We start from the raw sequence: 26623 nt of genomic DNA on the forward strand, positions 1-26623 counted from the left end.
GGTCTAGAATTTCGAGTCTGGTGGTATAAGGCAGGGATCCCCAACCTTTTCGACGCCGCGGCCCGGTTCCGACATCAGCTGGCGCCGCTGCCCGGTACCAGCGTCAACTGGGCGCCGCCATCTTTTATGAAATGGCGGCGCTTCGGTGGCGTCACGAGCGCTGTTCGTCATAAAAGATGGCGGCGCCAGCTCTGGTGAGCTTTTGGGTAGAAATGGCTTTCTACCGAAAAAGCTCACAGCATAGCGCCGCCATCTTTTATGACGAAACAGCGCTTCCGGTGAGCTTTCTACCCGGAAGCGCTTTTTAAAAAGATGGCGGCGCCCAGCAACCAGCGACCGGTAAGGGTTGTTCCGCGACCGGTGCCGGTCCGCGGACCGGCGTTGGGACCCCTGGTATAAGGTATTCTGCAACGAGTAGAGGAGTGAAGAACTCTTCTTGTGAAATATTTCTGGACTTTCTCAACTGTATTAATATCAGATACGTAATGTGGGTTCCAGACTGATGAGTATTGGTCTTGCAAATGTTTTGTATGTTCTTGTTATTAGTGTAATATTACCAGAGAAAAAGCTACGTAAGATTAGGTTAACAACTCTTAATGCCTTTTTGGCTATATAGTTACAATGGGCTCTAGCACTTAGATCATTGGAGATGAGAACTCTAAGATCCTTGAAAGAGTTTGGATCAACAAGGTCTTGTATTTTATTTTCTGATTATTATTATTTTTGCCAATATGTAGGACAGAGCATTTATTTGTTGAGATTTGAAGTTGCCATTTGTTTGACCATTCTGATACATAGTCAAGGTCTTTTTGAAGGGTAGCAGTATTGTCGGTGGTGTTGAATAGCTTTACATCATCAGAGAAGAGAACGCAGTTGCTCTTGATATGATCGCAGAGGTCATTTATGTAGAGTATGAAGAGAGTTGGTCCTAGAACACTTCCTTGGGAGACACCATTGTTGACAGGTACAGAATTTGATAGGACACTCCCAATTTTGACCATTTGTTGTCTGTTTGACAGGAATGCTTCTATCCAGTTATGCAGGTGTCCAGAGATAATGTAAGATTTTAGTTTTAGGAGTAGTTTGTCATGTACCACTGAATCAAAGGCTTTACAGACGTCTATGTAGATTGCGTCTATTGCTTTGCCCTGATCGAGTTGTGTAGTCCATATGTTTTTGCAATGTAAGAGTTGCAGATTACATGATAGTTTTTTCCTGAAACCAAATTGTTTATTGGAGAGTAGGTTGTTTGTTTCTAAGTGGAGGATGATGGATTGGTTAATAATTGATTCCATGACTTTACAGGTGACGCAGCTTAAGGAGATTGGTCTGTAATTTTCAACTAGGCTGGGGTCTTTCTTTTTGAAGATGGGGATGACTGTGGCTTGTGACCATAGGTTAGGCAAGGAGCTAGTCCTGAAAGATTTTTCAAAGATTATGCTTATGCTTGGCTATGGCAGTGGATAGCTTTTTAAAGAAGTAGGCACATATTCCATCCGGTCCAATAGATAGAGATGGTTTTAGATTGCGCAGTGCTTTTTCAACAATGTCTTCTGTAAAATCACACACTTTGCAGAAATGGGTGGGGGGAGAACCAGTTGAAGGCTCTCCTGTCATGTATGTCATGGGCCGGTTGAGACCTGGTGAAAAAGACAGTCCTGTAAGTACTGCCAGGTCCTTTAGGTCTTGGAAGGTTAAAAGCAACACTTGGAATTCTACTCAGATGCAAATAAGGAACCAGTCCAGGGCCAGAGGTGTTAATATTCATGTCCATGTTGCAGATGTGTACAGCCAGTATTCATTCTGAGTCAACTGAAGCTTCAGGGCAGCCTTCAAAGACAGCTCCGCAGAGAGAGAGAGAGAGAGAGAGAGAGAGCGCCTTGCATTAGTACAAATGGACGATGATCAGAGCATGAGTTATAATTACAAGGTCCTTGCAGGTCTGGGTAGGACTGCAACCGATACATCAACAAAGCCTTCCTGGCCACAGCCTCTAACTCTGCTTTTATCTGTTGCCATGAGACCGGGAAGGTCCCCAAGAGACAGATGTGCTGTTGCAGAGACAGTGCTAAGCTGTCAAGAGACCACAACAGAAGCATTGGAGTTGTGTGGTAAACAAGCAGCAGTTCCAAATTAATTGGGTTCACTTTCGAACTCTTTTGCTTATCCAGACACTCACAGCCTCCAGATACTGGATTAAGACACTGATGGCCTTTCCTCTATCTCCAGAGGCAGCTCTGTACAATTGGATATTGTCAGCATATAGCAATAGCAATAGCACTTAGACTTATGTACAGTGCTTTACAGCCTTCTCTCAGCAGTTTACAGAGTCAGCCTATTGCCCCCAACAATCTGGGTCCTCATTTTACCGACCTCAGAAGGATGAAAGGATGAATCAACCTTGAGCCTGGTGAGATTTGAACTGCCAAATTGCAGGCATCCAGAAGTCAGCAGAAGTATTATGCAGTAACTGCATTCTAACCACTGCGCCACCGTGGCTCAGCTGTAGATCCCAATCCTCAACAGTTCTATGTGGATGTCTATGGAGATTCTCAGTCATCCAGGTTGTCCCAAAAGTGTTTTTCCAAAAGGTAACTGGACTTTCTTGGGTTTTTTTCCCCGAAAACTTTTTCACTTCTCATCTAAGAAACTTCTTCAGATCTGAACTGGAGAACTGAAGAAACTTCTTTGATGAGAAGTGAAACGTTTTCAAGGAAAACAACCAAGAAAGTCCAGTTGTCCTTTGAAAAGGACCAAGTCTCCACAAGGAAGAAAACATTTGTCTGATCATGTCTCCAAATTTCCTAATCTACAATTTTTCTGGCCATCCCAAATCCAACTATTAACAAATGATTATTTAGCTTTTGAAGATCAGCCGAGGTCAGAGAGCTTGCCCTGAGCTTTTGCAGGAAGAACAGGATCCCAATGTAATATAGAGATTTAAAAAAATCATAATAAGGATGTGGAAGTATATCTCCCTGTCTTTGGGGAAAACATCTGCACCTTCTCCTTTGGCAGATGTTAAAGAAAGCTTGTAAGTAGGTCATGTCCAAGGTGCTTTCGAAAATACATAGTTGGATGCAAAGGAAATGTGCAGTAGCTTTACAATGCAGCTAAAAGGCAACTGTCCTATTGATAAATGCAGCCAAAAAAAAGTCCTAGGACATTATTTTCCAAGAGTATAATTCCACTTAGGCACAGAAGTAGCAAAGCCAGTTCTGAAGTTTTTGCATGAAAACTAGCATAGGTAAAAATCCCCTTTTTCCCCTGGACCTCCCCACGGTTCATTTGTCCACCAATCAATTGCATTCATTTTGTCTTGGGAACAATCCCTCGGAGTTTCCCCAGCATTTGAACTCGGGGTATTGGGACTATCCCAGGCTACCTCAGCTCACTTGCATTCATCAATTCCCTTCCAAGCCTCCCTTGAATTCCAATACTTTCCTTTCCTCTCTCCCTCCCTCCCTGTTTCTGTTGTCTGGTTGCGAGCAGGTGTGTATAGCGAGTCAGCCCTGACACTAATTCTGCTTGGAGCAGAGAGTGACAGAAGTCAAAGCAGGACAACAAAACTGCACTTTGTATTGGATATTATTTGACAATTCTTGAGAATAATTCTGGAGAATTCTTTCTAAAATGCACTTGTAATTTGGCACCCAGTTCTTCAGCTGTACCCATGTTTTGTTTGCGAGTTTTGCTCAACATATTGACAAACCATGTTGCAAAATGTTTTTGTTTGGGTGTTAGCTTGATAATATAAATGTGGATTGGTTCACACTCCAACTGCAAACAAAATGACTTTATCAACACCTTTCTCGCCCTGCTGACTGTACTTGAAAACGGCTGAAAGCTCACCAATTAAATGTCCTCAATTATGGTGAAATGCATAACTTGTGATTTTTAAAAAAGAGCCCGTTGGTTAATTTCCTAATCTAACACCCTCTAGGTTTTGTGTCACCTCAAGTACCGCAGCAGTGAAGGGTCCATGGCAGCTGTAAATAGGGTTATAAGGATTCTCATCTCATTACCTGGCTATGTAATTTCTTCCACGATCAAAGAGAAAAGAGGACAGATCTCAGTAACACCTCCTTCTACCTACAAACTATTAATTAATACCCAAATAAGCAAGAGATGGCATTGTCTCCACATGACAACAATCAGAGAACGATGTGCCAATCACAAAAAAACCATGCCCAACAGTGTGGCCCATGCAATTATATACAAGTTTGATAAGATGGAAATTATACCTTCCACAACTCATGCCTCCAAAAGAATAGCAGTGAAAATGCTCCCTAGCCATGTAATGAACCATCTGTCAATCAAACATCCCAAGCTCAGAGAACACTACACCCTAAGACTCTAATGATGAATCTGAACATATATATATATATATATATATATATATATATATATATATATATATATATATATATATATATATATATATATATATATATATATATATATATAAGCTTTCAACAAGAGACTGGACTGCCCTCTGTCAGCAATGGTATAGGGTCTCCTGCTTGGGCAAGGGGTTGGCTAGATGACCTACAAGGCCCCTTCCAACTCTATTAAACTGTTAATTCAGTGTGTGTCACTTTTTTGCCTGTTTAAATGGGGTGGGGATTCAAAACCAACCCCAGTTAAAACTTCTAAACTTGATCTGGTTGTTGAGAACATCTACCACCAGAGTTTTAGAGCTTTCTCAGAAAAAAAGGATGGATAAGTGAATTTTTTTTCTCCCAAGACTTCCAAAAAGGCATGTTTTGAAACAACGCTGTCCATCCTTGGCAACTTTAAGACTTACGAACTTCAACACCCAGAATTCTTCAGCCAGCACAGCTGTCTAGGGGATTCTGGGAGTTGTAGTCCACAAGTCTTAAAGTTTTCAAGGTTGGACACCCCTGTTCTAAAGGATCCACCCATTTCTTGGTTCTATCTTATGAATGGAATCAGAAATGCAGTCTAGGATTTCTTGCACTGCATTTGCCAATTATTTTCAGCACACAACATTTACCCGCTTTCAAAAAAAAAAACATCCTGAAATATCTGCAGGGGAAAAATGGGGATAAAGAGAATCCTGATCATGGACAGATGGTCCTCAACTTACAACCAGTCGCTTAACGACTGTTTGAAGTTACAACAGACCTTCTCAGAGCTACTTACAGCCCAATTTTGAACAGTTTCAACAGCCATTCTCCTCCACAGTCCTTAATCACATAATTTTGGGCAGTTGGAAACCCACCCACAATCACAGCTGTTTAATAGAATAGAATAGAATAGAATAGAATAGAATAGAATAGAATAGAATAGAATAGAATAGAATAGAATAGAATAGAATAGAACAGAATAGAACAGAATGGAATAGAATAGAGTCAAAATAGAAGCAGAGTCAAAATAGAAGCAGAATAGAATAGAAACAGAATAGAATAGAATAGAAGCAGAGTAGAAGCAGAATAGAATAGAAGCAGAATGTAATAGAATAGAATAGAATAGAATAGAATAGAATAGAATAGAATAGAATAGAATAGAATAGAATAGAATAGAATAGAAGCAAAAGAAGAGAAGAGAAGAGAAGAGAAGAGAAGCAGAATGGAATGGAATGGAATAGAATGGAATAGAGTAGAGTAGAGTAGAGTAGAGTAGAGTAGAGTAGAGTAGAGTAGAATAGAATAGAATAGAATAGAATAGAATAGTAGTAGAGGAGAGAATAGAATAGAATGTAGAGGAGAGAATAGAATAGAATAGAATAGAATAGAATAGAATAGAATAGAATAGAATAGAATAGAATAGAATAGAATAGAATAGAATAGAAGCAAAAGAAGAGAAGAGAAGAGAAGCAGAATGGAATGGAATGGAATAGAAAAGAATAGAGTAGAGTAGAGTAGAGTAGAGTAGAGTAGAATAGAATAGAATGTAGAGGAGAGAATAGAATAGAATAGAATAGAATAGAATAGAATAGAATAGAATAGAATAGAATGTAGAGGAGAGAATAGAATAGAATAGAATAGAATAGAATAGAATAGAATGTAGTGGAGAGAATAGAATAGAATAGAATAGAATAGAATAGAAGAGAAGAGAAGAGAAGAGAAGAGAAGAGAAGAGAAGAGAAGAGAAGAGAAGAGAAGAGGGTAGGGTAGGGAACAGAACTTCTGAGTGAGATGCCAAGCGAATGAAATTTGCTCACGTGTCCTTGGGGATGCTGCAACAATCGTTAAGAGTGAAAACAGTCATAAGTCACTTTTTTTCAGTGCTGTTGTAACTTCAAACGGTCACTCAAAGGAACTGTTGTAAGTCAAGGATTATCTGCATGTTCTTTCCTCTGTTTCTAAAACGGAGAGCAAACCTTGTTGCACATTTAGCGATATGAAACTTCCAGAATCCAGATTTTATTTTGCCAAATTCCACCCCTTCCCCCTCCCCTTTGTGAATATATCACTGATTATTGCAAAGTTCATTTTAATAAAGCAGGCAGATAAATATAATCGCTCTCATCACACAGCAGAAAACGGCAATCAGAATCAGGGGGAAAAGATCAAAACATCCTGAACTTTCCAGAATGCCTAATGACAATCTGAATTAAGAATGTCTTATTTAACAGGCAAAAGAATCTGTGAATACGTCGCAAATCAATAAACTGCCACTATTTATCTATTTCCATGGCTGCAGCCTGAAATCTGTAGAGGGTGGCATTATCCTCCTAACTCCCTACCCAGCATCACCTAATAAAGACACCTAAGCCCGATTACAGGGAAAAAGAAAGCTCTTGATTCTATTCCACTGGTTTTTGTTTTTTATTATTCTAGATCAGGGGTCTCCAACCTTAGCTAGTTGAAGACTTGTGGACTTCAACTCCCACAATTCCCTGGGCTGACTGTGAGTTGAAGTCCACAAGTCTTAAAGTTAGTGAGTTTGGAGGCCCCATTCTAGATCAAGGATGTCCAACCTTGGCAACTTTAAGTCTTGTGGACTTCAACTCCCAGAATTCTCCAGCGAAATGATGATCACATGACCTTTAGATATTGCAACTATTGTACATACTTGCTGGTTGCTAAGTGCCTGAATTTTGATCATGTGATCATGTGGACACAATAGTCATAAGTGTGAATACAGGTCAAAACTTACTTTTTTCAGTACTGTTATAACTTCCAATAGAAATGAAGTTCTATCTTGGTTACAGATCTCACCCCAAGGACGAACTGATTGTATAATCACAGACATCTACTTATCTGTTTTGTTTACCTACCTGCCATCCATCCATCCATCCATCCTTCCGTCCATCCATCCATCCATCTACCCATTATCCATCCAGCACTTACATTCCCTCTTTCCCTCTTTGTTACTTACTATTTCCAGTATAATTTAAATTATTATCCCTCTTATTTTAATACCCTTCAACTGCCTAGAGTCCATAAAAATTAGAGCCATAGATAAATTGTAAGAATACATAAATAAGTCTAGTGTGCCAAACAAACAGGCTTGAAACCTAGAGAAAAGAATTTGCTCCACGTTGCTCTTTGCTTAGGTGTAAACTGTGTGTTGCAGACTCATAAACAACCACGTATTGTTTTCGATGTGTTAAGATGGAGAGATAATGTTTATTTCAGTCAGTGACCAGATAAAACAGAATGGATATAAACTAAATTCAGTAAAGAAAGAAACCAAACTGTCTACATAGCCCTCAGAAAAGGGTTGTGTTGAGATGTACACTTAGGCACCAAGGAAAAGGATCCCACCCAGCTGGTTTTACAGATCCATATCTCTGGAGAGATATATCCATATCTCTACAGATCCAACTCCCTGACCTTTGACCTACCAAAGATCAAGTCCAATGTTCCATTTCTTTCAGCGAACCATCAAAAAACTGGGGGCGAGCCAAAAAGTTGGCTGTCAGTGCAACATTGCTGACAGCCATTTCTCCATTACAGAGATACACTATGTGTCTTCATTCAACTAGATGTTGGCTTCATTGAACAGAACAAAACAGAACAGAACAATAGAGTTGGAAGGGACTTTGGAGGTCTTCTAGCCCAACCCCTGCTCAAGCAGGAGACCTTATAACATTTTAGACACATGGCTGTCCAGTTTCTTCTTAAAAGCCTCCAATTGATGGAGCATCTACAACTTCTGAAAGTAAGCCGTTTCACTGGTTGGTTGTTCTAACTCTCAGGAAATTCCTCCCTAGTTCTACGTTGCTCTTCTCCCAGGTAAGTTACCATCCATTGCTTCTTGTCTTGCCTTCAGGTGCTTTGGAAAATATGTTGAACCCACCCTTCTTTGTGGCAACCCCTCAAATATTGGAACACTGCTATTGGGTCACCATAGTCCTTCTTTTCTCTAGACTAGCCTTCCAAAGAAGGAAAAAGTGCTGAAGCACACATCTGATATAGTGGCAACACAAATGTGAACCATTTGTATACATTCAACATCCTCATTAAGGTTTTTATGTCATCTCCCTGGTTTTCCTCCCAAGACACTATTTACATCCTCGGGATTCATCCATAGCCATGATTCATCTCTACAGGTAACTTTCAAGCTCATCCAATCTATTCTGATATCCACCTGAGCATTTGAAGGATGGGACAATTAGATTTTAAGCAGCAGTGGGAGATCCATTCACACCCTGTCTTTCTTTAAGGACACCATAACAAACTTTTGAAAGAGTGCCGTGCCAACCATCTCATGTGCCATTTTCTCATTCTTCTTGAAGGCAGCAAAATTTCAATGCTTTGCAAAATTGCTTTCAAAGGAGACAAGCAGGTCAGTGAAATGTCTAATGTGATGGATGTGAGGCTACAATATAATCCTTTATATTAGTTGTCGTCAGGGGATGTGCATACGTCTTCTTCCTTTCACTACATAACCATCTCTCCTGACAGTTTTCTGGTTCTTAAGCTTCTACAGTATTCCAGTATTTCTCAACCTTAGAATTTTAAGCCGTGTGGACTTCAACTCCCAGAATTCTCCAGCCAGCAACCTGAGGATTAAAACCCATATAGCTTAAAGTTGAGAAACACTGTTCAATTCAATTCAAGGAATAAGGGGATATTTTTTTAAAGGAAAGTTTAAACTGTTAGTATATTTTCTTGACTTTCAGATTTTTTGCAAGGTAATAATGGGTCCAAGGTTAACAGCTTCAAACAAGACTGAAAATAGAGCAATGTTTCTAGTTCAAAGCTAGTTCAAGATAAGCCAACAATGTTGATTAGCAACAGAGGTTTAAAGGGTGAGGCAGAAAATAGATGTCAGATCTAGCCAGGATGCCATGACTTTTAGAGATATATAGCAAACTAGTTGGGCTGCCAACAAACTTCAAGTTCATTATGGTCAGCGAGCAACACTTTGTGCAAATCTACAATTATAAAGTATCAAAAGAAAATTAAGAAACGAAGGATAAAGTAAAATAGATCCATCCAATGCATAAAAGGGATCTAAGTGCAAACCTAAGATACTAAAAAGAGAATGGGTTGTCAATAAAAATGTTCTCAGGGTATGAAAACTTTAGAAGCTAAAAGATAGAAGCTGAGGTTGTGGAAACTCCAATTCTTTCTCTGAGCAGAGCCAGCACTGATCAATTCTGATGATTAGATCTTGGTAACTTTGGACAATGATGTCTAGTAGATGTCTAAGATGTCTTCTTCCCAAGCAGCTGAGTAATTCCTCCATTTTTAACCATTGGGCTTTCTGCTCTACAATGACAATGTTTCTACAGGACAGATGGTCAAAACTTTGGAGTTGAGTTCAAATGTCAAGACTATCCAGAATTAGGAGCAATGGCACTTTTTCAAGCCTCACCAATAGGTCTAGTCGATGCTCAGGTTTACCTGCTATCTCACCTTGTCCGCAAGATCCAACTAAGATTACAGGTACCAACTACGAAGGCTGCCTTATGTCCTGAGTAGATGTCCCAATGGAAGAACATCTGTTTTTTGTTGTACACTTTGTCCATTACAGCACATTTTGAAAACTGCAAAGATTTATTAATTGCACCCGGCAGCTGTTGCTCCTCTTAATTTAACTTGTCTCCCATCTTTTTAATGCGCATAATCCTCCTTTTAATGGGTCTCAATGTGTTAATTGGTTCCTCTTTGTACTTTTCACAGGTGATCTGAGGCCAGTTTCTATGTCAACAGAATACAGCTGGATAGGAGATTCAAAAGAGCCAAACATGTACAAGAGGGGTAGTCGTGGTGAGTGTGTTTCTCGCCCAATACAGTCAAATAAAAGACATGAAAAGGACTCTTATTTTCTTCAAAGTAGCCCATCATTTCTGGTGAAGCAAACAATCCAAGTTCATCATGTCATTTTTCTTGTGCATTTATCAGCATGGTGTTGTATCATTACAAACCATCTTTTAGATGCCAGGACCATCTCAATACTCTAGTTTTGATCCAACTCAACATGGTAACTTGAAAGGCTATTTCCACAATAAAGGAGAATATTTGTAGCTCAGGGTTGAAATGAGAGGTCCTTGAGCTTGGTTGTTTTAACAGATTAACAGATTAACAGAGTTAGAAGGCACTTTGTAGGTTATCTAGTCCAACCCTCACCTAAGCAGGAGACCCTACACCATATCTGACAGAAGGCTGTCCAGTCTCTTCTTGAAAGCCTCCAGTGATGAAGCTCTCACAATTTCTGAAGGCAAGCTGTTCCACTGGTTGATTCCTCTCACTGTCAGAAAATTACTCCTTGAATTTCTCCTTGTTCAGTTACCATCCATTATTCCTTGTCTGGCCTTCAGATGCTTTGGAAAATAGCTTGACCCCTTCCTCTTCTCTGTGGCAGCCCTTCAAATATTGGAAGACTGCTCTCGTGTCTCCCCTGGTCCTTCTCTTCACTAGAGCAGCCATGCCCACGTTTTCCTGTAGATATTTCATTACCCAAACTAGGTAACATGATGCTACCTACTTTGCATAATGAAACATTTGCAAGAAAACAACCAAGCACAGAGAGCACCCAGGAGCCCTCAGGCTATTTTTCAGCTAGAGGAATAAAGGGATGGCTGTATATTTCTGAGTTGTATGTAATTGGTTTTATTGACCTGCCGGCAAATTTCTGCAAATGAAAATCACATTTCTTTTTCTTCACATTTCTTTTCATACATGTGTACTTTTTGCATTTCTCCTTCCACAATATGCACATTTTTGTAAGCAATTTCCTAAAATATATGGAAAGGTAGATTCCACAGATGTTTTTAGACATGCACAGAATCTGATGAATATGTGGATTGTGAAATAAATCTTCTTCCAGGGGAGACTGAAAAATGGGTGTTTGATGAATTTGCTTAAAATAAGAGTCCTGACATATTTCTCTGACATCCCTAGCTCTTAAACACTGACAAAGAAATGAGACAAGGTAACTAATGAAAAATGTCCAATATTCTATTCTCTCCTGCATGTTATTGCTTCTGTATATACCACTTCTAATCTAATTTTCTTGAACTTCTTTAGAAGTTGTGTCCATCATCTTAAATTCATGATAGCCTTTAGTTGGGGTGAAGTTCAGTAGTGGTTCATGGATGAAATTATGAAGTTTTGGAGACGTTCAGTAATAAGCAATCAAGACTTTCAGTAATAAGCAATCAATCTATCTATCCTGCTGTCATTTCTCCAAGAAAAGTTCTATTTAGAAAAATCATATTTTGTAATCATTATGCTCTCAGGATTCCAGCAATCACTCTAATTAAATCATGATTCTCGAGCCAAACTTCAAAAAACTTCAATTCATTAGAGGCGACATACTGGCACCGCCCTGTATGAAGCCAACTCTGGCATACATAATTTACAATCACCTGTGACCCTGTTTCCCCCCCTGGCTGTCTCATAAACCAGATTCTCCAATTGAGCATGTTCACAGACTGGGTGTCATCATTCACATTCTCCAATTAAATATATTCACAGGCAAAGCTCTGGTATTTTAGTTGCAATCTTTTAAAGATAAGAGTTGGAATGTACTTTTGCTTTCAAACTGCTGCAGTGCTCTTCCAGATTTTCTCCCCCCCCCCCCTTTCTTTTTATGGAGACTACTAAAAAGGCATAGGAATGTTTTATGAGTTGACATATGTGCTAAAAAGTTAGAGTTTTTTAAATGGATTGGGTTGCTCAAAACATACAGGTCTAGATGTGATGCTCCCTTGAGCAAACTCTAGTGATTTATCCACCATCTGACACCGATTTTACTAAGGTTTCTTCATCATATTTAAGCCCCCTCTCCACTTCTTACCACACCTAAAATCTGCCCAGGAAATTGGCATTGGCTCTGCCTGTTTTTGAAATATAGCTTTCAATGTGTGCTCCAAAGCATGTGTTGATTCCCAAGCCAACTTAAATTGGGTTCCTATGCCAAAAAACCATGGCTAGTTTGAACTATGGTGTCCTGGAGACAATCCATCTAGCACCATGACTCATGAAGCCTGCTTGCTTCTATCCAGTTTGAGCTTCTGATCTCTTCGTAGACACTGCACTAGAAAAGAGAACTTACAAGTCCAGGGGGAAGGAGGCCAGTTAGCACATTTTTCTCTGAATCAGCATAAGGACAAAGATGTGGATCTCCTCTTTACTTCTCACTTTCCCCTTTTCTCCTTCCTCGCTCTGATAAAAGATTCTGAGAACTCACTCCTACGATACCTGAGTGATGACAAGATCTTAGTCATCCAAGAAGAACCATTGACCCAAAAAGATAACAAGCGTGATACAGGCCGGCGGTCCAGGAAGAAGGGCAAGAACAGTGGAAGTCCTAACTATCCTGTTAGCTCCTCCGTGATGACCTCATCTACTAATGTACGGCTTGAACCTGGACAACAGGATGTCCTAAATTTCTCCTTAGCTGAAAGCAACACCGTCCCCCTCTATCACGTAAGCTCTTTGATGCTTTTCCTTAAAACTAAGAAAAACATTCTGTCTTCTTAATGTTGACCTTGAGTTTCAGGGACTGCTATTTGATCCTATTCTACTTGTTGTTAGCTTTGGAAGCCATATTGAGATCCGATGCTTCCACACTGCCACAATTGAGTTTGGGAAAGTGGGAGAGGGGAATTCATTGGAGTAATTCTAGTTAGACATAATAACATTCTTTTTCTGATTCAAGGTCATGTTGTTTTGCGCATAAGTGAAAGGAAGTCTTAACTTGGGACGTATGGTGACTGGGCCATGTGATGTGATGATGGGTGCAGGGGATGGATTTTGTACTTTTTACTTATCATAAGGAAGCCCGGAACTTTCAGATTCAGGATTCCACAGTTGTGCCAGTTACTATCCAAATAAAAGGAACCTTTGAGAAGATGTCTGTCTCGGAGTTATTGGCTGGAATGGAGGTTTGCTGGAATGCTGACACTTGGTTTTGTTTTGTTTTGTTTCAAGACTACTTGGGCACTGATAACCTCTGTGACAAAACTGAGATTAGGAAGGTAGAAAGCATTTGTTATTATCATTAGGATTACTAATACCACTACTCCTATTTGTTACAGTTGTCCTAACTGTCTGACATACAGTTGGGTCCTTGACATACAGTTGGATCCTTAAAACAAATTGTGTTCCTTTACGAATTGCTTTCCAAATGTTGTGCACCTCTCCTCTTTTAATACTAAATGCGTATCCTACGACTTCATGCCAACCTGAAATTTGCTGAACTGAATGCCAGTTCAACCACCATTGTTTGTGTGTGTTTTATATCAATTTCAGGTAGGTGTTTTCACTGATTTTTTTCACGAGATCAAGGTTTGCTTTAGTTTAAGCGGCTGTATGCTATTTCTCGAGAGGAAGATTACATTATGGTCTCAGATAATTTACTTTTAAAATGAGAAGTTTGTTTGGATTAATTGAGAACGAAGTAAATTAGGAGGGAAACTGAGTATTGAATTTGAAGCAAATACTTGGAAATATGCTAAATGTTTGCAATAAGTAGCAAATATCTATAGCTTGAGTGTAGGATGAGGGCGAAGGTTCATTCTCAGGGCTTGTGGGTTGGTTTCAGAACATTTTGTTACCAGGCTAAGTAACATCTTTGCAGTCACTTTTTCCAGGATTTCTTCTTCTTCTTTTTTCATTTTATTTACAGTATATATTTTTCTTTTACATAAAATAAGTGCTTAATGAACAGCGCACTGTCTGTGTCAGTTGCTTATGTAATAATACTTTTTTGAATCCTAATTTCTAACTCTATTATCCAATCATTGATAAAACAAGCCCCATGTTCGATAATAGCGATAGCACTTAGACTTATATACCATTTTATAGTGCTTTACAGCCCTCTCTAAGCAGTTTACAGAATCAGCATATTGGCCCCAACAATTTGGGTCCTCATTTTGCCCACTTCGGAAGGATGGAAGGCTGAGTCAACCTTGCGCCTGTTGGGATTTGAACTGCCAAATTGTAGGCAACTGGCTGTGGCAGAAGTAGCTTGCAGTACTGCACTCTAACCACTGCACCACAGAGGCTCCTATAATAATAATACCCTGTATCTTCCTTTTCTTTTATCCTCTATGTTAGTCTGTCCATTTCTGCACTGTCTAGTTTTAATTATATCTTCTGCTGTGCGTGTTTCCTTGTTCTTCCAGTATTGTGTTTATACAATTCTTGCTGCTGTCAAGACATGTAATATCAAATATACATTCCCTTTATCATATTTTTCTGGCATTATGCCTAGCAAAAATAATTCAAAGATTTCAAAGCATTGTTAAACAAATGACCGTAAGTCAAGAGCTACCTGTAAATTGGCACTGATACAGTTTAAGCAGAACTGTGACGGTGAGTTGGCTGTTTACCTAGATGGCAGCTACTAAGGGAAATGTCAGCTTAAAAGGTCTCTCTATTCCAGAGGAATTTCTTTTCTTTTTTTTTTTCCTCTTGGTTTTTGTTCACTGTTTGGAAATTACTGTTTTCATTACAGAGCCAGTAAGATATGTACTCCAGGTAACCAAACCTGAGGATAACATAATGGATAAATGCACCAAGGGAATAAAATCTAGCTGTGGGTTTTTATAAGTGGCCATTGAGTGCATTTGGAAAATCAGAGCATTTCGCTTATATGGGAAGAAAGTCTAAAATAGCAATTTAGCTAGGCACGCTGCACAGAATGTCTAAAATCCATTTTTACTGTGAATTCCATGGAGCTACGATATTGTAGTTTGATACGCCCTCCAACCAATAGCCATAACCAAGTTAGATCTATGTGGATGCAGCTCTGGAGTACATTTTCTTTTTATAATGTGCGCCAATGGAACAAGCAGATGTATTTCCCCAGATTAATGAGTGAAAATTTTCCATGCCAATCTTCCGCCATTTTTCATTTCTATCTGCTCTGATTAGAGCCCGTTGTGTTTCTTTAAACTGCTTCCTATCAACTTGATGAAAACATGTGTCAATTTCGATTCCAGAGCTTCCCAAGATACATACAACAGACAGACAGACATACACCACTATAGACAGGCATAATCTGAGTTGTATCCTTCAAAGGACACAACTCAGTTCATTTAGTGACTGTTGAAAGTTACAATGGCACTGATAAAAGTGACTTATAACCATCCCCAGCACATGATCAAAATTCAGACATTTGGCAACTGACTTGTATTTATGACGGTTGCAGCATCCCGAGGTCATGTGATCAGCTTTTGCGACCTTCTGACAAGCAAAGTCAACGCTTCACAACTGTATTACTAACAATTGCAATGATTCACTTAACAGCTGTGGAAGGAAAGGTCATAAAATGGGGCAAAATTCACTTAATCACTGTCTTGCTTAGCAACAGAAATGTTGGGCTCCATTGTGGGTCATAAGTCTGTAAAGATTTGGTGGTTGCTCTGATTTGAGCACTCAAGAAAGATGGTCAACAGAGCATGGTCAGAGGATTGGAAATCAAAGTTGCACTAGGAAAAAAAACTGAGAAAGCAGGGAACTTCCACCTGCATTTCATTTCATGAGCCTGAAGTCTACAGAGTAGTCTTTCTATAGAAAGCCAAATGAGTTGCTGAATGTCCAGTCATAGGTAAAGGTAAAGATTCCCCTCACACCTACAGGCTAGTCATTTCCGGCTCTAGTGGGTGGTGCTCATCTCCGTTACAAAGCCGAAGAGCCAGCGCTGTCCGAAGACGTCTCCATGGTCATGTGGCCGGCAGGACTAAACGCGGAAGGCGCACGGAACTCTGTTATCTTCCCACCCAAGTGGTCCCTATTTTTCTACTTGCATTTTTACACACTTTCGAACTGCTAGGTTGGCAGAAGCTGGAACAAGTAACAGGAGCTCACTCCATTAGGCAGTGCTAGGGATTCAAACCGCTGAACTTCTTGTGGTTCGCCGGCAGCAGTTGCGGATGGCTGAGGTCTCAGAGAGTGAGGACTCAAATAAGGGGCCTGCGTGTGATGTAGGGATGGGGCCAGGACCACCAGGGAGTGGAGTGCTGCCTTTGTGGAGGCTTTGTGGAGGCAGGCAGCAGTGATGAAGAGGTCCCCGAGGAGCCTGTGCCCAGTGCGCATATGCGCAGGGCTGCTTGTAGGAAAGAGCAGCTGCAGCTGCATGGGTGACTCAGGAGTAAGGCTGCAAAGTAATGGCCCCTCCCTTAAGGGATAAAAGCCAGCCTGAGAGACCGGGATTCTTTGCAGGAAGCAAAGAAGTTTTTGCACTTCAAGCCTTGTGGAAGTTCGGACTATCTTGGTATGTGTTGAAGACTTTTTGTTTGGAATATTTCTTGGCAACATAATCTTTTGGCAGCCTTGTATAACCTTGGCAAAGCTCGTTCTTATCAGACACAATTAGTTTTAATAGCCTTTTAACCGTAAATTAACGGAATTCGCAGAGAAGCATTAAAAGGTTTTGCTTTTATCTCTATTTTATCTCTATCACACTCTATTTGGTGTTTGTTTACTTGGAACAAGGTTTGGGTCAGAACAGAACTGCCAATCTTTCTGACCGATAAGCTCAGCGTCTTAGCCATTGAGCCACCACATCCCATAGGAAGATATATAAATGACACCATTAAAAAGGTATCAGGGTTTGAATTACCACACCAGCAATGGACTATCCCCAATAGGATTCACACTTCATACAACATCTGCCATGATTCAGGGTGTAAATGGGGCATAACATCATCCACCCTCAGTGTGGCTTCAGGATCCATGGTGGCACCGTGGTTAGAATGCACATTGCAGGCTAACTCTGCTCACTGCCAGGAGTTCAACCCTGACCACCTCAAGGTTGACTCAGCCTTCTATCCATCTGAGATTGGTAAAATGAGAACCCTGATTGTTGGGGGCAATATGCTGACTCTGTAGACCACTTAGAGAGGGCTGTAAAGCACCGTGAAGTTGTATATAAGTCTAAGTGCTATTACTATTGCTATTAGGAGCTCTGGTGATGCAGTGGTTAAAGTGCAGTTTTGCAGGCAAACTCTGCCCACAGTCTGGAGTTAGATCCTGGCAGGGTTCAAGGTTGACTCAGCCTTCCAACTTTCCAAGGTCGGTAAAGTAAGGACTCAGATTGTTAGGGACAAGAGGCTGACTCTGTAAAACCGCTTAGAGAGGACTGTAAAGTACTATGAAGTAGTATATGTTTAAGTGCTATTGCTATCCCACGTCAAACTGTAGATCACATCGTGACTGGCTATACGCTGAGGGCACATACCAGTCCAATATCTGACTTTTTTTCATATAAACAGTGCTGTGCTTTAATGATTAAATGGCTTAGACATTGTTATCTGAAGATAAATCTTTTTAACATTCAAATGTTATTGTGATTTTTTTTTATCTAAGTGAAATGTTAACATATATTGGAAGCCCATGTATGATATGCCATAGGCTATATTTAAATAAACTTTGGGCCTGAAGCAGTATCACTGCAATAGAAGTAAACCCACAAGGCAAAATCAAGCAACCAATCCTTGCGTTGTTGTTGTTCTGAAAAAAAATGAATGCATTTATTGACATTTTGAAGGAAGCTTTCAATGCAGACCGCAAGTCATTTTCTCTTTGATGTAGAACATACTTTTAAAGCCCAAACATCATGGAATGCCGCAAGGTTATTTCAAGAGCGGCATGCTTATGGCACCAACGTCAGCAGGAAGATTCAATCAATGAAATTTCACACACACCGACATAAAATCCAATAGAGTGGCCATTAATTTGATTCCTAACCAAGCCAACTGACTTATGGCTCAGTATGATATGGCCGCCACATCTCCAGCTTGTTCAGCAAACAATTCCTTAAACACAACATTGTGAGCATTGGTAGGTTGAGATTCATTTAAAAAGATGCATGTAACTTATTATTTCCCTCTCCGGATGAGTTCATACAAGCTGTAAGATTCAAGATGCATGTTTTGTGAACTCATCATCACGGCTTGTAAAACCTTAGCAAGGCCACTAAGATTGAAATACTGTATCCTTTTTTTGGTCAAAAAAGATGTTGAGCCTCTGGGGGGGAAAATGCAGAGAAGACAACAAAGGGGCCTAGAGGGTAAAATACATGAAGAATTGTTGCAAGAATTGGGTATGTCTAGTTTAATGAAAAGAAGGACTAGGGGAGACATGATAGCAGTATTCCAATACCTCAAGGGCTGCCAGAAAGAAGAGGGAGTCAAGCTGTTCCCCAAAGCATCTAAAGGCAGCACAAGAAGCAATGGGTGGAAACTAATCAAGGAGAGAAGCAATCTAGAACTAAGGAGAAATTTCCTAACTGTGAGAACAATTAATCAGTGGAACAACTTGCCTGCAGAAGTCATGAATGCTCCCTCACTGGAAGTTCTTTTTTTTTTTTTTTTTGGTAAAGTTTTTATTTTTTACAACAAACATACAAACAAAACAAAAAAACATAAAACCATCTTTCAATTATATACATACAGTCTGTCAGTTGGTTACGATCTTTTGTGCTATCCTTTTTTTTTTGCCATTACTCACAAGTTGTATAAATTCTCACCTTATCAATCTAACATGTGCTTATGTAATATCAATTATTAATCATTCATTTGACTAAACTATTTTTTCCATCATTCTATATGAGATATTCTAAATTTCATTATGATTTAATCTTATACATTCATCCAATGGTTATATATTTTATATTGTATTCTGTATCAATCTATTAACTCTTATTGTAAAGCTTCCTAATCTATTTCTTTACCATGTCTTTTTATCTAACCATTGATAAAATAAAACCAAACTGGAAGTTCTTAAGAAGAGACTGGTCTGAAATGGTATAGGGCCATGGTGGCGAACCTATGGCACATATGCTACAGGTGACACCAGGAGTGGGAGTCTACCAGTTTGCACCTATTCGCTAGAACCGGTTGTTAACATTCTAAGCAGTCCGGAGAACCAGTTGTTAGAAGAAATTACTGGCCTAATCCTGTAAGGAAGGTAGGAAGGAAACATTCTGGTGTTGCTTATAGAAACTGCCTCTCTGTTAACCCTTATTACATTCTTGGCAGGACTAGACTTCCTGTCTCAGGAACGTCTCTGGAGTTTTTTTTTCCCCTCCTTTGCTGGTACTTTGCTTGTGTGGAGTAACCATTCAAAGTTACAATGGCATTGAAAAAAGTGACTTATGACCATTTTTCACACTTACGACTGTTGCAGCATCCCCACAGTCATGAGAGGCCAAGCGAGGAGATGCGTGCCTCAATGTGAGTGATATTGAGTTGGCCACGCCCAGCCAATAACATGACTACCAAGCCATGTCCACCCAGTCACATGACCGCCAAGCCACGCCCACCACCTAAGCCACACCCACAGAACCAGTTGTTAAACAATTTAAATCCCACCCCTGGGTGACACGCTGAGCCCTCTCTGTAGCCACATGCACCATCGCTCCAGCTCAGCTCCGCTGTGAATCCATGCATGCCTCCTACCGGCCAGCTGGTCTTCAGGTCTCTGCCATGCATGTGGCACACGTGCAAGGGGCATGCATGCACAGAGGGGGCGCTCAGTGCCAAAAAGGTTTGCCATCACTGGTATATGGTCTTCTGCTTGAGCAGGGCATTAGACTAGCTGATCTGCAAGGTCCCTTCCAACTCTGCTATTCTGTTAATCCATAATTTATGGTTGAGCAAGAGAACCAGCTGGCAATCAGGGGTGGGATTCAAATTTCTTAACAACAGGTTCTGTGGGCATGGCTTAATTTGGGGGTGTGGCTTGGTGGCCATGTGACTGGATGGGTGTGGCTTGATGACTAGGCGTGGCTTGATGGTCATGTGACTGGCTGGGCATGGCTTGTATGTAAATATTGTAAAATATGTAAGTATTGAATTTTTTATTTAAAAAAGAGCAGCTTTTACCCTAAATCAGGCAAAGCAGGTAGGCAGATTGAGTTGTTCCCAGAATCACAGATTCACGCAGCAATCTATCTTTCTGCAATCTGCTACCAGAGTCTGCACTGAAAAATAGAAGCTAGGAAGGTTCAGCTCTGCTTTTAGATTAGCTAGAAAGCAAGAAATCCAATGATTTCCCTGCACAGCAGAACAGCTGATGGTTGGGGTGGGAAAGGAAAAATAGCATGTAAGGGGGCAGGGGGGTGGGGCGCATTGCATTGTGGGTCCCGGCGCGTGGGTGTGCGCTTTCAGCACACCACAACAAAAAGGTTCGCCATCACTGCCATAGACTCTGGGACTCTGCAACCATCATAAGTGTGAGTCAGTTGTCAAGCATCTGAATGTAAATCCCAGAACCATGGGGATGCTGCAATGGTCATAAGTGTGAAAAATGGTCAAAAGTCACGTTTTTCCAATGCCATTGCAACTTCAAACAGACATTAAGTGAACTGTTGTAAGTTGAGGACTACCTGTGTTGATCCACTGGTTCTAAAAGGAAATGTTCTGGCTTCCATTGAAGGTTAATTCTTCAAATCCTCTGTATCTATGTATTTAAATCCAACTATTTTTAGCTTTTTTACATTGTCCACCCATCATGATAAAAGGCCCCTTCGTATTGTTCACATTTCCAACGTACATTTGAAATACATTCCAGATCATTTTCCGGGCGTCACATTTGGCCTCTTGGTTTCCAATCTGAGCGGGACAGGTTTGATCTGGAAATTACAGAAGGCTTCGGCTTATGCGGGCAGGTAATTGCACGGACGTTAAAGCGATCTCGGCTTTTTTGAAGTCTGTCCTGGGAGATTAGAAGATCAAGGCCAATCCCGCCCGACTGTATCCCTGCTTCTATCATCTGCATCTCGAGGCATTCATTTTCAAAGAGGAAGGAGTTCAAAGACACACTCGCCTGCTGATTAACAAAAATGCAGAGTAAGGGAAGCAGAGCTGACAAAGGGATTTCATCAGGGATGCAAAAGTAAGACCGTAGTTGGGCTGCAGAACAGAGATGGTATTCAGCAGGTTCTGACCAGTTCTGGAGAATTGGTAGCGGAAATTTTGAGTAGCTCAGAGAACCGGCCAATCCCACCTCGGACTGGCCCCGCCCCTATCTCTTCTCCGCCTCCCGAGTCCCAGCTGATTGGCTGGGTCTTCTTTGGTTGCCCTGCACAGGAGAATGGAGCTGCAAAGCAGGTTAGTAGGATGGGGAGGCAGTGGTGGGATTCTTTTTTTTTTTTTTACTACCGGTTCTGTGGGCATGGCTTGGTGGGTGTGGCAGGGGAAGGAGACTGTCAAATCTCCAGTCAGAGGTGGGATTTGCCAGTTCTCTGAACTACTCAAAATTTGTGCTACTGGTTCTCCAGAACTGGTCAGTACCTGCTGAATACCACTTCTGGCCTGTATCATATAGGGCTTTTATATCCCTCATTGAGCTATTACACAAGCCAGTTGCTAAATCGGGAATTCCATAGCCTGCGGGATGCATGGCTCAACGAATCCCTATTTTGCAGCTGGATTATTTTGCTTCCAAGGTGAACGGGCTCTGGATTGAAAAGCAAGAAGTAGTGGGTAATAAAAAAAATTATTTCCTTTACGACACGTTTATTTTTGTGGAATTCTGGAAATTTAGGAGGATTGTAACAGGGAGAAATGGGGCTGTAAATCTTGCACTTTAATCCCTGGGACACCCTCCCTCCCCAAATGTCTCCTGTCACCATCCATTACTGGACTGCAACGTTTAATATCTATTTCAGGTAAAGCTAGCAAGGTATATGGTCCTCGGTGCTTTCTGAGCTCAGTGGCTTTCTTGCCAACATTTCATTACCCAACTAGGTAACATCATCACTGCACTAAAGATGTAGCCTAAATGGGTAGTGAAATGTCTGCAAGAAAACCATCAACTTCACAGAGCATCTAGGACCCCATATTTCAACCCTGAACTACAAATATTATATTATATTTGCTGTTTAAGCATTCCTGATAATGTGACTGCAAAACTCCAGCTAATAGGCTGTAAAACTCCAGCTAACCACCAGATGGCATCAAAGTAATTTGAATCTCTTTTCTGACATCTAATGGTTGCTCTGAAACTTCCCATCCCATAATACCAATCTGGAAAGTTTTTTAATGGCTGAGAGAGACACAGCTTTCATACAGACCATTTTTTTAAAAAAAGCATATTATTTCTTTTTTTTTTAATAGACATTTTGAATACAGTGTATTGTCAGGACATATCATTTCAGAAAAGCAAAGAAAAAACAAAAAGGAATATTAACATACATACTACTAATAATAATGTAACAGAATAGTTTTGACTAGATTTCTTTTTATATTAGCTTATTTGTTGGTTATATTGATATATTTATAATTATAAACCATCTATATATTTAATTCATACATAGCAATTATTTTTCTTCATCTAATTTCTACCTCTTATCTCTAGCCACTCATAAATTCTATTCCATTTAAGTAATATTCTGGGTCTTCTTTGTAAAAAAAAAGAGAGAGAGAGAGAACATATTCTAACTGCGATTATTTATGCATTAAATTAAACGCAACACTCATTTGCTCTTGTATTTAATCAGTTTTCACAAGATTTCGGCTCATCCCTAATCATTCTGAGGGTGCTGCCAGAACTGGTCAGTTGACTTAGTGATGGGTTGCAAAATGTGTCGCTTTAATTAAAATCTGCACCTCCAAAATATCAGCTCTAATCTCCCTCCAGATTGAGTGGTTCTTAATTGAAGCTTCATCTGCACGTAATCAAGGAAGGTGAAATATAATTTCTCATTCTTTTACAATCATGTAATTATTACGGTTAAAACTTGGAAGATAGTCGTCTACCCTCCTTAATGTCCCTCTGGAGCAAATTTAAAGAACATTTTGTGCTTTATTAATTTTGTTTGAGTAACCAGCGTTTTATATGAGGCTTCTCTTCCAGTTATGATGTTTGGGCAACCATTTAGAGCTGTCGCTTTAGTTAAGAGAACCAGATAAGTCTTCCGCTTGCTCTGAAACTACAGAAATAGGCTGAAATGATACCTTCATGCAAACTCCAGGGTATAACATGTACCCACAGCTGAATCTTCCAGGTTTTGTTTTTAAATCATGCATCTGCATGTAAAGTAGTCAGCTACAGCAATATCAACATACGGATTCCTGGATGGATACACTAAAAAAAAAAAAAATCTGAATTTTCACTGCCAAATTTCAGCGCCACAAGGCTGAAATACCTGGAAGATACTAATGCTATGCTAAGGGCAATAATATCAGGAGGAGGTGGAGGAGAGGGGGGGGGGAGGGGAGGAGGAAGAAGAGGAGGAGGAGGAGGACTGTGGGGTTGGTATTCTCTGGGCTTCCTTGTTTTCTTGCAGATGTTTCATTGCCAAATTAGGTAATATCATCAGTGCTAGAAGGGAGGAGGAGGAGGAGGAGGAGGAGGAGGAGGAGGAGGAGGAGGAGGAGGAGGAGGAGGAGGAGGAGGAGACAGATGATAAATATGATGAAGAAGATAGATGATATTCAGGGAGGGAGGGAGAAAGAAGGATGCTGATGGTGATAAAGATTGACAGGCAGACAGACAGACAGATGATAGAAAGAGAGAGAGAATAGATGATGAAGATAGATAATAGATAGATAATGAAGAAGATAGATAGATGAAAAAGAAGATAGATTGGTAGATAAATAGATGATGAAGAAGAAGGTAGGTAGGCAGGTAGATGAAGAAGATAGGTAGGTAGATGAGGAAGAAGAAGGAGGAGGAGGAGGAGGAGGAGGAGGAGGAGGAGGAGGAGGAGGAGGAGGAGGAGGAGGAGGAGGAGGAGGAGGAGGAGGAGGAGGAGGAGGAGGAGGAGGTCATCCATTCAGTCATGTCTGACTCTTGGCACTTCTAGGGGCTTAGTTCTCTCCACATCTTCCCACCTTGCACTATTTATTTGAGTTTTTCTGTGCTGTGGCTGGTGTCAGCTTTGATGATGTCCATCCAATCGTGTTCTTTGACGGCCTGCCTGGTCATCAAGAGGATAAGTGGAGCATTGTGACACACAAGTTCCCCTCCTTTTATGCATGTGTGTTCTCATCACATGGAATGGTCAAGAGGTTACACCTACCATCCAGATAAATTTTGACGCCCTACCCCAAGGAGATACTGTTGGCCAACATGGTATTTTTACAGACCCTGCTGGCAAAGGGGATGACTGTGGTCCACGGGTCACCGATTACCCCCTCCTGTTGTAGCTGGTCATCTTCCTAAAGTAATTCCTTCTCTGAACGAAGCCTGTCGTATTTCATCTGTGGTGCGATATAATCGATAAGGGAATTGTATCAGAGGTTACTCAATAGCCCAGGAATTGTGTTGTTCTACCGTTCTCCTACAATGCACTCTGCATTTCAGGATAAGCAATTTATTGAGCTGCAGATGTTGAAGTGGCATCTGTTTTCATCACTTGGTCCTTTCATGCAATAACAAAAAACTGTGTCTCTCTCTCTCTCCATCTCTCTTGTTAAGGCTTTGAAAAGTACAGATCTTCTATCCTAAGCATTTTTCCCCCTCCATCAAGTACCAGCTTCAGTGCCAGAAGGCTTAAGTTATCTTTCAAGTTCAGTAAGCTGACACTAAACCCATCATAAAATACAAGAAGGATGAACACTCTCTTTTTTTTTCCTGGTGTGCAGGCACTCCGCTAAAAATAAAAGCTATCTTTGAGATTCTTTTCCTCCACTCCTCTGCCAGTTTGGTTGGTTGTGGATACCAAGGAGGGACAGAGATGACCCAGAACAATTAATTCTCAAAGTAATCTGCTTGTCCTGTTCTTGATTTCAAGGCTGAAAAGTGGAAAGGTGACAGAAGCAAGCTAGAAGAGGGAGGGAGGGAAGAAGGGAAGGAGAGGGAGAGGGAGAGGGAGAGGGAGAGAGAGAGAGAGAGAGAAGACAGACAGACAGACAGACAGACAGACAGACAGACAGACAGACAGACAGACAGACAGACAGACAGAGGCAAGGAAGCTCAACTGCAAAGAAATTTAGGATAGATAGAAAATTTGTATCAGAATAGAGCTGGAAGAGATCTTGAAGGACTTCTAGTCCAACTCCTACTCAAGTTCTAAGATGGATGGATGGACGGACGGATGGACGGACGGACAGACAGGCATGAGAGATAGAGGTGATGGATGGACAGAAAGACAGACAGACAGATATGAGAGAGATAGAGATAATAGAGAGAAAAAATCTCTCTCTCTCTCTCTCTCTCTCTCTCTCTCTCTCTCTCTCTCTCTCTCTCTCTCTCTCTCTTGTTCGCTCACTCGCTCTCGCTCTCACACACACTTAGAGCCTGTAAGGCAGAGGTATTAATTTCCAGAAAACAAGAAGCATGTAGAAAACCATTTTTGGTGTGTTCCTCTCTACTGTAGAAGCATGCAAAATAATAATGTCTAATTCTATTTGTTATAGAAATCTATTTGTTTAGCGTGTTAGCAATGTTGATTTCATTGGCTGCCTGTTGGTGATTTCCATTTTATTTGCTCTGGGCCGCTAAAAAGCTATCCACCAAAAGAGAGAGAGAGGATCAACACTACCATTAACAAATATTTGGCAGCAAATTCCAATTCCATTAGTTAAAAAATTATGTTAGTTTTTTAAAAAAATCAGAGTCTAAAAGCTTCCTCTACTTAAATCACTCTGGCCCCAATAGCTGTTTTAAAAAACACACATATGCATTTACAAATACTAACATCTTGGTCAGCAAAATGCGTTGGGATATACCCACATACTAGCCGTATATTACTGGCTAACCATCAGAACAGAGAAAAATTAGAGTTAAGGGCCAGAGGTGGTATTCAGCCGGTTCACACCAGTTCTGGAGAACCGGTAGCGGAAATTTTGAGTAGTTTGGAGAACCGGCAAATGCCACCTCTGACTGGCCCCGCCCCCATCTATTCTCTGCCTCCTAAGTCCCAGCTGATTGGCTGAGTCTTCTTTTGTTGCCCTGCACAGGAGAACAGAGCTGGAAAGCAGGTTAGTAGGGTGGGGAAGGAATGGGGATTTTGCAGTAACCTTCCCCTGCCACGCCCACCAAGCCATGCCCACAGAACCGGTAGTCAAAAAAAATTGAATCTTACCACTGGTTAAGGTGAAAAGAAAAGAGTCATTTGGGGAAAACAATGACAGTGGCTGCAATCTTGTGTAGAAGCCCGTCTCACACAGCACAAAGTGTCATTGCAAATATCATGTATTGTCCACAAAACTGCAACATAGCAAGGGCCCCCTTTTCTCATCTGGAAGATAATGCTATTTCCCAAAGGACAAGCTTAATGAAATTCCTTATTTCTATTA

General features: G+C 40.7%; 1 protein-coding gene across 4 annotated transcripts in view; it reads left to right on the forward strand.

The window, feature by feature from the left end:
- The window catches only part of LOC113416601 (connector enhancer of kinase suppressor of ras 2-like), a 357297-nt gene that overhangs the window by 249858 nt on the left and 80816 nt on the right, over positions 1–26623 (forward strand). For all 4 annotated transcript variants that reach the window (XM_087972082.1, XM_087972080.1, XM_087972083.1 and 1 more), the window contains exons 12-13: positions 10104–10190; positions 12601–12854. In XM_087972082.1, coding sequence (XP_087828208.1) covers positions 10104–10190; positions 12601–12854 — 341 coding nt within the window. The remainder of the gene's footprint in view (positions 1–10103; positions 10191–12600; positions 12855–26623) is intronic.

The sequence above is a fragment of the Notechis scutatus genome, chromosome 10 (genome assembly GCF_049901735.1).
Source record: "Notechis scutatus isolate UNSWTSFEM ecotype Mainland chromosome 10, rNotScu1.2, whole genome shotgun sequence".
NCBI lineage: Eukaryota > Metazoa > Chordata > Lepidosauria > Squamata > Elapidae > Notechis > Notechis scutatus.